At 51.3% G+C, this 11,556-nt stretch overlaps 2 protein-coding genes across 11 annotated transcripts in view; one reads left to right on the top strand and one right to left on the bottom strand.

The window, feature by feature from the left end:
• The window catches only part of PLCG1 (phospholipase C gamma 1), a 36,490-nt gene extending 31,610 nt beyond the window's left edge, over positions 1–4,880 (top strand). The window contains exon 33 of the mRNA XM_079126900.1: positions 98–4,880. Coding sequence (XP_078983026.1) covers positions 98–140 — 43 coding nt within the window. The 3' untranslated portion in view covers positions 141–4,880. The remainder of the gene's footprint in view (positions 1–97) is intronic.
• Positions 4,881–9,361: 4,481 nt separating this feature from the next.
• The window catches only part of ZHX3 (zinc fingers and homeoboxes 3), a 126,188-nt gene continuing 123,993 nt past the window's right edge, over positions 9,362–11,556 (bottom strand). For all 10 annotated transcript variants that reach the window (XM_079126906.1, XM_079126908.1, XM_079126910.1 and 7 more), the window contains one exon: positions 9,362–9,477. In XM_079126906.1, coding sequence (XP_078983032.1) covers positions 9,467–9,477 — 11 coding nt within the window. In that variant the 3' untranslated portion in view covers positions 9,362–9,466. The remainder of the gene's footprint in view (positions 9,478–11,556) is intronic.

Consider the following 11,556-nt stretch of genomic DNA (forward strand, 5'->3'; position numbering starts at 1 on the left):
CAGTGTCTTTCCTGGATAGCAAAGCTTTGTGTTGCTTTGGGCTGCCCCATTGGGTCGGGTCCTACTGCCAGTAAGGACATTCTTCCTTTCTGTGCAGGGCCCCAAGGAGGACTCGGGTCAATGGAGACAACCGCCTCTAGTTGCATCCCTGCTTGGTTAGAGTGGCAGGTGCTGCGCGCCTCGTGGGATGCCTTGGACTGGGTTTCGTGGAAGCTGCCTGCTGTGGCAGCCTTCCTGGTCTTGCAGCCTGGAGCCTGGATTCCAGCCGGGAATGCTCGACAAAACCAAGCCATTAATGAGATGTACTGTTTTGGGCCTCCATGCCCAACCCTGGGTGAAGGCAAAAACTGTACTGTGTCTCGCACTAAGCACACACATCTGGCCCTGACTTCTGGAGATGGGTTCTTCCCTCTTGTAGGGCCAGAAGCAGGGCCGATGCCCCTTGGAGAGAGGCTGCCACAGCTAGCCGCACAGGAGGCTTCAAGGAGCTGCTGGCATTCCTGAGCGGAGGAGGAGGAGCCGCCTTGGTGGGCCAGGGAAACAAAGTTTACATTGTCCTGTAGCTTTAAAACCACAGCTGGGCAGGGTGAGGGGTGATGCCCCCGCAGTTTAGCCCTGGAGCCAGGGTGGAGGAATGCAGGGCCTGTGAGGAGAGGGGCTCTGCCCTGCCAGAGGAGGAGGACACAGCACAAGGGCATGTTGCCCACGGCCGGGAATACTACCCAGCCTGGAAGATACAGGGGATCATGATAAAAATAGCAGTATTATTTTTCTTCTCAGTGGTAGCACCTGAGTTACCCACTCCTCTGTCCTCACCCTCAGGGGGCCATCTCAGAGCAGAGCCTTTGAGAGCGGCAGCCAGCTGTGTGGGGTGAGGCTCAGTGTGGTGTGGGAGAAGAAACCGCCAAGCCTATCCTGGTGAGCCTTTTTTTTTTTTTTTTTTTTTTTTTTTTTTTAAGGCAATGAAGACTCAATATGCTCTCCCTTAGAAACAGGAAGGGGGTTAAGGAGCTACTGCCTCGCAGGTAGGGGAGTCAGGCAGTCAGGTGCTGACCCAAGCTGCTGGCATCCCATGGTCAGCTCAACTTCTGTCTAGCTGGTAAAAACATGCAAGGACGGAGATGGAAAGTTCAGGAAGGCAGCCCCCACTTCTGAGGACAGAGGCTGGGGTCCAGGCCCGTGGGCGCAAAGGTGCCTCATAGCATAGCCAGCATTCAGCACACGCAAACCCACTGCCCATGTGGGCTCAGGGTTGGCCATTTGCTAGTTCTGCTGCCCTCTTGAGATCTGACTGCCAAATAAATCATCCTCATGTCCTTTTAACTTGTATGCTTTTGGGGGGGCTCAGGAAAGCCAGTTGCCTGGTGATTGCTTTGGCAATAGAAGCTGGGTGTGATGTTTCTGGAAACCTCAGGTCAAGCAGATACTCCTTCTGGACTAACGGGAGCTATGAGGCCACCTCTGCCTTATCCTACAGTTCTACCATCTTGTGGAGAGAGGAGTTGGTTCTTTCACACAAAGAGGTGGTTGGTAGGAATCCCTGTTTTCCTGCTCCAGGTTCTTTTTTCCCAGGAGCAGGGAGAGGTCTGCCGGCATTGCAGATAGGGCCCATCTATGTCGCCGTGTGATGAGCGCTTGCTGGTGCTGACCACTGTAATTTTTATCAGTACACGCCTTCATTGACTGAACAAGTGTCCTTCTGGATAGTGGCCCGAGGCAGGCCAGCTCTGCCTTCCCTTAGCTTTCAAGACAGGCTGTTGTGGGCTCTTGGCCACATTGCCTTAGCCTCTACTGCTGTTTTGAATCCTTTCTAGGGGAAAATATTCACAGTCAAGCGAACATACAGATGAGTTTCATTTCATATTCCTCCAGCCAGACCTGACCATTGTTGACTGACGCGTGGGGACCATCTTTGTTGGACTGAATGCCTTGGCACTCGTGGTCAGTTGCTTCACCTGCATGCAGGCTGTGCACCTGGGACAGTTGGTGGCACTGCCTTCCACCCACTGGACGTCTCAGCTCTGGTAGCACCTGGTACCCCCATGGAGCCTCTGAAAAGCACTGGCCCTTGGAAATCTCTCTTGGGTGGTGTTAGCGAGTTCCCTGGGTGATGAGGCTGAGTGATCGGGTTGAGAAGCACAGACTTTGGCAAAGGAAACCAAAAGAGGGTTGGAAGGGGAAGTGAAGGGTACCAGGAATGCAGGCAAAGAGAAGTGGCCCTCCTCCCAGCTGGCTGGCAGACCAGGGACAAGTGGAAAGGGTCAAAGGAGCAGACTAGCTTTCAACAGCTTTTGCCCAGTGGACACACATGGAGAGCACTGCCAGCAAGGTCGGGGCCTTCAGCTTCCTGCTGCAAGACAGAAGGCTGCTCTCCAGGAAGACCGCAGGAGTAGTTGGCGATCTCAGTTGAGAAAAGCCATTAGTAATTATTGAGCAGAAAAGGCAAGAGGCGCCCTCCTACCAGGCACATCCTGGACTTCACTTGAGGGATAAAGCTGGGGCTGGAAAGTCTTCTAACTTACCTGCCATCTCACCACAGTGAGTCTGTTGAGGGAAAAGAACAGTATCAGGATGTCCCTCCACTAGCAAAGTGAGCAAGGCCATGCCTCCTTCACATCTTAAGTGGGTCAAGCCCTCAGCCTGAGTACTCTCCTCCCTGGGTCCCCCAGGGGCTAATCTGAGCATTCCGTTCCCTACCTGGAAGCCACAGCAACCCACGCATGCCACTACTGCCAGTTACCCGAGTGAGCCACCATGGCTCACCTGATGGGCTTCGGGGTTTCACACCACTTTGGTCATCTGAGTCAACCCAGCTATTTCCCTAGGGCCAGGGTGGCCTCTGCAAGGTCCAAGGATAGGCCCTGGTGTATAGCTGCAACCACAATCATGACTGTATGTCTGCCCCAGGTGATTTTGTCAGGGGTCCCTTTTTCCTGGTGCCACAGGTCCTTGGGGCTACCCCCAACAAAATTCAGTTGCAAAATTCAAAGCAAGATGGTTTTAGCCCAGGTCCTACTGTACATTGCCAGCCCATAGCAATGGACAAGCTCTGCTCATAGGAAAAAGGCCACCTTGCCAGTCACCTCTCACTAGATACCTGATGGCTCCAGGTCTGATGCAGTTTGCCTTCCCCTATTAGTGCAACTTCTGAAATCCTACAGCATTCTCAAGGAAGTCGTGACAGTGAGCACAGCAATGTAGGAAGCCAGTGAACTAGAATGGAGAGAGTGAGGGGACCTTCTCCACTTGTCCACCAAAGTTTGTGGTCAGTTCAGCCCACAGGATGTATAAGCAGTGTTTGGTTTTTGTTTTCCTGACTCTCCCACAAAAGAAGTCAACAGATGGAAAATAATATGTACATTTTTATTTAGGAACGATCAAAAGGTTTGACGTACCATTGAGGCCCATCTCAAACTGTACTACAAGTAATTTATCCCTGTTCTCCTCCCTTATTCAAATCCAGGTACAAAATCTAGGAAATGTGCAATTTGCATCTTAGAAATAGCAGCATCCCCACAGGGGACCTTGTGAGGCCTGGAGACCCAGCCCACAGAGGGCAACCCCATGCCTCCCGCCTCAGCACCAACAGTCCACACCAAAGGCAAGCTCTGTCTTTGTTAGAATGTTCCTTCGTGCAGAGAGTCCCCTCCCACTCAGCCCATGTGACGCAGTGTGGCTTTTTCTCAGTTTGATTTCAGGCTTGGTCACAATAGGAGGTGGGATCCTCAAACAGTTTGACTAGGTTCTGTGTGCCTCTGGACAAACAGGACAGCTGCCCTTCACTTGGCACTAGGACGATCACTTCTGCAGTTGTCCCAAGAAGACGGGAAGCACTCCAGAGGCAAACTGCTCATGTCGCTCGCGTTGCTTCTCAGTAGTCTGGCCCAGGGAACAAAGGGGTGCACTGAAGACCAGAGCATAAATGGGTGCTGGAGGACCAGGAGTCAGGACTTTGTGAGGAAGGAATCTGCGGGCCTTTGGCAACCTCCCAGGTATCCCCAAAGACTGCGTCGATAAAACTCGACGAACAACAGCCAGCAGGGCAGAGGGGAAGGTGGTCGTGTTTTGTTTTTAACAACAATTATGGCACAGTCTGACCCTTCTGCCACAGCTAACAAAGCAGCTGCTCAGAAGTTGGCAGGAACTCGCGACCCTGGAGTGAACTTTGCTCCCTTGGCTCTCACCCAGTTTTACGAGGAGTGACCCAATTGTCTCACTGGAGACCTGCTTGGGAGGGGGTGCTAGCTCACTCCAGCCAGCAGTCTTGCTGCAAGAATATGTGGGCAGGAACCAGGGGCAAGAATATAGCTCTTTAAACATGAAATACACGGTCAGTGGTACCACGTGATAGTTTGTCCCTCTTAACCATGTCTGTGCTCTGGAGGTTGGTGCTTGGGAAGGACTGAGCACTTGCATCCTCTATCCCAGACTTTTCACCTTTCACTCCAGTCACATTAATTCAGAGTCACCTGCTCTTCGGAAGGGCACGTGGAAAACAGCTATACCTTAACACGTAGCTGCCCATCTGTGTGCACAACTGGCACATGTATACATGCCTACACCCACGCCAGTCTCTAGAAGGAAGAGGCACTAATGGCAGGCGAGAACAGGCCTCCCACGGGGATCCTGGCTTGCCACCTGCCTGGACAGCAGGAAGATGCCAGGCAGCGAGCACAGCTGCCCTCTTTTCACTCTGCCTAGCTCCTGCCAGCACCTTGGGAAAGGCAGGCAGCAATCAGTAACTCCGCAAATCCTCACGGTCCTGCAGACCCAAGAACCAAGGAAGCAGATACAGGCTCCTGTCCTTGTCCATGTGACAACCAGGGTCTGCCTGGTCTCATTCCCATACCCCAGGGCAGTTAGTTATGAATGGGTAGTTCCTGCTGGTCCTTAAACTGAAAATAAAAGCCTGTAATTTCTGCAGGGTGGTGAAGGACCAATCCCCCTTTCACAGAGTTCAGATTTATGGGCAGGACAGGATGGCTGGCTGGTGTTGACAAGCAAGTCCAGGACATAAGCCCCCAAAGCAGGCTCTCCACCCTCGAGGGCCACACATCTGTATAAGCTCCTTTTACTTCACAGCCACAGACTCCTTTTCTTTAGCTCACAGACGCTAGGGCGTCTGGGAGCACTTGGGTTTTCTTCATCCCAGCTCCCCAGTGTGACCTGGCACTGAGACACATGGACTCTGGCAAGAACAAATTCTATCCGAGGCCTGCAGGTTCCATTGGGACTTTGGGCTGGGCTGGGTAGAAGCCAGGCAGCACTGTGATCGCTCCTTTCATCTAGTGATTCTGCCAACACCAAAATGGTCATGTTGTTGATGACATCCCCGACGATCTCATTAGCCCTGGGTTGCATGGCTTGGCCATGTCCCTGCCCATTTAACAGAAGAGAGCAAAGAGCACAGTGAGCACACTGGGTTGAAGCCTGGCCTGGGGAGGGGACCTGTGCTCAGAGCAAGTCTGGAGCTCCATAGGCACTGAGCTCCTCAGAGACCAGGGGCTCCTGGGAACCCATGTTTGCTGTCAGGGAAGAGAGAGAAACTGAGCTGAGAGAACTTGAAGAGGGGCTGCAGGACTAGAGTGAGGAGATCCAGGTCCCACTGGCTGGATGTCATCAGGACAAGTTGGCTGTGCAGACCTGCGCACATCCAGAGGGCTTTCCTTCTCCAGCACACACTATGCTTTGCAAATGAATGTGATGCATGAACGTTGAAACAGTACAAAAGCACATCTCCTGCAAAGGTGAATCAAAGCAATAAGCTTTGCTAGGTAAACTGGGGGCAGGGGGGTGCTCTCAGAAAAGCTCCAAGTCTCGTTTTTAGATTTTCCTCCTGCTGGTTCTCCCCTACACCAAGTGCCTTTAAACACGGGCTGTGATGTTTGAACTGAAAAGCTACTCTAATCTGAGGATTCTGGTCCACACAGAGGTTAAGATGAGAGGCAACAGGGCCCAAGACCGGAACAGCGTAAGCAGGCAACTTCTGAGGAAGGACATGCACAAAGACACCATGTCCAACCAGAGAGGCTGCCTCTGACCCTCCACAGAAGGCAGCTGTGGGACAGATGTGACACAGCCAGAAGGGAGAGTAAGAGGAAACAGGATAAAAACCCACAAGAGCCATATGGCAACCTGTAGAACTCACTGGAGCTTCCTGGTGGGTCAGCCTCCTAAGGCCACTGAGGACACGTGTTGGATTGCAGGTAGAAGCCCTTTAGGCACCACTGACACTCTGCCCCACTCCTGCTTCCAGAGAGCAGAGTGCAGGGCCTTGCGCCCAGGTGCTTTGGTCCAGCTGACCAACCACCTGTCATTCAGTCAGGAGGAAGGAGCTCTAACTCAGTCACTGAGCCATTTGGCTAGGGCCTTCTTTTTCAGGAACCCAAGCATCCTGAAAATACTTCCCCTCCCCAAATCAAAAAGCTCTTCTATGATCAAAAATTAAAACAGGTAATCAAAAGATGTAAAGCATATTATCAAATTCAAATTTTCTTTATCAGAACTGTGATCTGGTTTCACCTGGTAGAACCAAATTTACAACCTCAAGTGAAAAACAATAAACCAAACAGACATAAGACACCAGCAAGAGAAATACCGAAAGACAACTCACACTTCTGACAAGCCCAAGTGCTGAGAGGAGGCGGGGAACTCGTCACCTAGTAACATCGGCTTTTCTTCAGGAGAGGTGAACGGCCCTGTCCCCCTCTTACCTCTGCAGTCCACAGTCAGTCTTCTGACAGGGACAGCAAAGAATTCCACTCTTCAGCAGTGTGCAGAACCAGCTGACAGCCTGGCTACCACCACCCTACAAACCCACTGCCATCGTCAGTGTGACTCTGGACTCTGGATGTGTCTGTGCTTGGCACACTGTATTCAAGCTAGGCACCCAAAGCCCTGGGTCCCTAGAATGGTGCCCCTTTAAAGCACCTGCTTGATGACCACCTCTCAGTGTCATGTTTGATCATCATACTCTTTCAAGACAGAAGGTCCAGATCCCATTCTCACTCCATCCAAGAGCACAGGAAGAAGCAGGGTCTGTCCCGCTGTGGATGGAGCTCCTCATGTGGTCAGTCTTGCCGTTTGTGGTGTGGCCCTGGCTGCTGGGAAGGGCCAACATCTGTGAGACAAACATGCCAGGGCTGGCTTCACGGTTACTGCTCCACCTAAAAGATGGGCTGGTGCCTGAGGCTGGGGTGCTGTGTCCTGCACAAACTTGTCCAGCATGTAACGCTTTTTTTGTTTTGCTGTTTGGGTTGTAGTGTCAATATAAATAACCAAGAGGATTCTCTCTGCAGACACCACGTTCAGCTGGTGCACATGGGCTCTAGAGGTGAGGCCAGCAAGCACGGGCTGAGGCACAGAGTGATTTCTCAGACACTTGGAGATGGCTTCGTGCTGGGCTGCCCCTGCCACCAGTGCACAGCAGTCTCCGCCCACACACAAGCTGCTTCCCAACACCCACGTGCCGTGAAACTTAAGTGTACACATCACATGTTCATTTTACAAGATATCAAGTGAATATTTGTACTGTATATGTGGATATATAAATTAATCTGAATGTACATAAATACTAAAGGAAAGATTCCAAGTGTCTGTTCTCTGAAGGAAGGCAATCACTTGCCATTCTTGGCAATTCCTCAAAGGCTTTTGAGACTAATAGCTTCACTCCCCAAAAGGAAAGGATACAAAAATAGGCTGCAAAACTTGCCAAGTATTCACAAGTCCCCAGTTTGAGACAAAAAAGAGGTGGTCCCTATTGGGCCAGGGAGGGCTAAAGAAAACACTATGTAAAGAACAATGGTTCAAGGGCTTTGGGCTTCCCAGGAAAGCCCTCTCCTGGAAAGCAGAAGGTGCTGGCACCATGCTCATCCCCACAGGCCAGCCAGCAAGTGGCCTGCCTGCTCCCCTTCCCTGGGTGTCTAGAAGGTAACCAGTGCTTCCTGCCCAAAGATCATCCCGCCCTGGGTCTCCTGGAGCTCCACGCAGTCAAGCGCAGCAGGAGCGCACCTCCGCAGCCTGGGCAGGGCCTGGCACTTCAGGAACCCATTTCTTTGGTTCACTTCTAAGAGGTGAGCAAGGCCACAGGGGACACCTCGCCCACCTCCTTTGTTAGAGTGGCCAGTCTTGAGGAAATCAGGGCTTTACCACTTAGTACAGCTCTATAAGTTTTCTATTGTTTCAAAGGCATCTTTACCTGTGATTTTCTCAATTCAAAAGAGGACATGAGGGTTAGACTAAAGTATGTAAGTATTCTTATTTCCAAGTTTGGGGACATAAATGTAGAACTTCAGAGACTCCCTCACAAGGACCTGTCCAGTGACGTCCAGCACCTCTGGGGTATCTGCCCAGCATGCTGGCCAGGCCCTCAGTGTGTGGTTGTGGCATTCCAGATGTTCTGCCAGGAACTCCGCCCGCAGGTCTTGGTGCTCAAGTCCACTCCAGCTCTGATAATCCCCTGCAGTCCCAAGCCCGTCCACGCTCCCTCCCTCTTCCTCTACTGGGACGGTGTGCCCTCTCCCCAGCAGGAGGCTCTGAAGTGAGTAGGGGGACAGGGCTCTGGACACTGCAGTGGCCAGAGCTGCAGGCTGTAGCCATACCTTTCTTCACCCACCCTCCCCCCATTTCCTTTTCTCATTTTCCTCACTTTTAAGGCTTCTACATTTCTACATTAAAGAAAGGGGGGAAAAAAGGCGAATGCATCGGTCTGTATGTTAGGCTTAACAACAAATGTTTCTTTAGTTGATCTGATAACTGAAAAGTTATGGTCCTTGATTCAAACTCCCACCAAAAAAAAAAAGAAAAAAAGCCAAATTAAGGTAACAACTGAAGAGAGTGGCAAGGTCCAACGTGGCTCTCAGAGCCGGGCGGTATCGTGAACTGAGGGTGACAGCGGGCTCTGCACCAATCGGCCCTCAGAGCAAGCCTGGCTCCACGAGGGGAGCTCCCTGCAGTGGGACCACTTCCACGAGGAAAGCAGACGGCGGGGCTGGGACACAGTCCTGAGCATCTCCGACCCCTGCCTGCCATGGAGGGTGAGGGCACCTGCGGCTCCAGTGTTCCCAGAGAACAGACAACCGGCACGTTCAGAGATGATGGGAACCCTGGCCCGCTTGGCCCACTGAAGCGTCTATATGGTGGAAGTGTTGGAATCTGGTACTTTATTAACTGTAGAGAGGCAGTGTTTGTTAGGACTTGATTCTGTCTACGAATATCAAGTCTGAACTGCTTCATCCCCGGGAGGCCAAGGGAAGGTCCTGCGCTGTGGGAGAAGGACTGGCAGAAGCCTTCCTTGACACTTGCTTGGTGACGGCGGGCTCTGGGCTATCTGCAAGGCCTCGCAGGCTCTCTTGGGTGCCCACGGCTGGCCATGGGAATGACATGCGGCAGCAGAGGCAGGTTCGGCTGTTCTACGTGGCAGGCAGCATCCCAGACGAGCCCGTCCTTCAGAATAATCGGATCAAATTCAGTCTGTTTCTGAGGAGAAAACACAGGCCTGTCACTCCACAGCTGCTGCAATCTGCACAGCCCCCAGGGCAGCCTGGTCCTCACTATGCCAGGGTGGCATCACTGGCTTTGGGGACTTCTTAACTCATGAGCAATGCCTTCCTGCCAGCCACTCCCCCATCTCCAGCCTGGGGAAAGGTGAAAAAGAGCAAGTAGATTAAGGATGAGGCTGATCTGCCAAGGCCTCCAGACTCTTTGTGGAACAACTGCCAAATCCCTGGCCTCGCAGCTGGAGCAGCTGTGTGGCCTCTCCACATCCACGAACCCTCCTTGCCTCACCCCAGCGCCTGTCTCCTACACCTCATGCTACCTTCTCCCTTGCCACCCCTGGAACATGCTGCCTAGATCTCAGCAGCTGGGTTCAGCGTCCATGATGCACACAGATAGGGCCTTGTGTTGGAGCTGGCTGAGAAACAGGAGAAACCAGGTATAAGTGAACAGACTTGGAGGACAATGCTGCCACTGTGGCATGGCCGACGATAGCAACGCTCGCCAGGCGGAGTTGGGAGCTGAGGGAGTCAACACTTGGACTCAAATCCCATCCCTAGCTAAGATTTTTGTTTTTGTTTTTGTACTGGGGATTGAACCCAAGAGCGCTCTACCACTGAGCCACATCCCCAGCCCTTTGTTTTTGAAACAGGGTCTCTCTAAGTTGCTTAGGGCCTTGCTAAATTGCTGAGGCTGGCTTCAAACTTGCAATCCTCCTGCCTCAGTCTCCTGAATCCCTGGGATTACAGGTGTGCACCACCACCCAACTGCCATGGTTTCTTTAAATACTCTTTCTTCCCCTTTCTCCTGGGATTCGTATAAGGATGTCTCCCAGTTCCCTTAGGTTCTGTCCATTTCCCTTCATTCTTACTTTAATCTGATCCTTTGGATAACTTCAATCATCTTATCTTTATATCCACCACTCAAATCTGTTGAATGTCTCTTGTAAACTGTCCATTTCAGTGTCTGTACTTTTCAGTTCTAGAGTTAGTTTCATTCCCTTTTATTATTACTATCTTTATTGATAGTCTTGTTTCATTCATGTACAGTTTTCCTGATTGACTTCAGTTCTTTGTCCATGACTTCCTTTAGTTTAATGAACTTCTGTAAGATAGCTGATGTAACATCTTTGACTAATAATTCCGATTTCTGGACTTACTCAAGGTTTGGGTCTGTCTGCGGTGAATAGGCCATGCTTTCTGATTTCTTTGTATGTTTTGCAATTTTTTTGTTGAGAACTAGAATTTCTGAAGACTGTGGTAACTCAAATCTAATTCTCTCTGTCTCCAGCACTGTTAATTTTTGCTTGTTGAGGACTAGAGTCATCTGTGACTTTTCCAAACTATTTTTGCAAAATGGTATTCTTTGTGGTACGGCATCACTGAAGTTTCTGTTCTACTGTCTCTGTGGCAACCTAAGATTTCCTTAAATGTCTGACTCACCAAAGGGGGGGATTTTTTTTAAAGGGTACTATCTCTTTAAATCCCTTGTGTCTACAAAGCTGCTTCAGTCCACAGGGATTAGAAAAACGACCAGTCTCTATGTTGACCCCTCAGTAATCAAATGCAGTGATCAGCAATCAAAACACAAAACTGACTTTTAGAGGACCAAGTCCTTAATGCCCACCCTGGCAATGACAAGCCACAGCAGGAAGCGGGACCACAGTCACCACAGATGCCTACTTCAGGGCTGAGGGAGAGGCGCTGCTGTGTAAGGCTTAGAATAGTCACACTCATATGCCTCTAAGCCCCACCCTGGGGTGGGGGGCACGGCCCAGGGATGAAGTGCAGCCTCCAGGACCAACCTCCGCATTGCCCAACTCCACAGGCACTGTCTGGGTGTCTTCTGCAGCCTCCACCACAGCCAACCCTGCTGGCAGGGCCACCATTTTGATGTGCCCAATCCCTTCTGTGGCACTTCCCTCTTAGCTCCCACCTGAGCTTCTGGCTACCTAGTGATGGGGCCTTGAATGAGGAATCAAATACTAGGGAGGGAAGGAAGGGAGAGGCTGGGAACTCAGGCACGTAGAACCTAGAAAATTTTAAAAACTAATAATGTGAC

The sequence above is a fragment of the Sciurus vulgaris genome, assembly GCF_902686455.1.
Source record: "Sciurus vulgaris genome assembly, chromosome: 2".
In the NCBI taxonomy this organism is placed as follows: domain Eukaryota; kingdom Metazoa; phylum Chordata; class Mammalia; order Rodentia; family Sciuridae; genus Sciurus; species Sciurus vulgaris.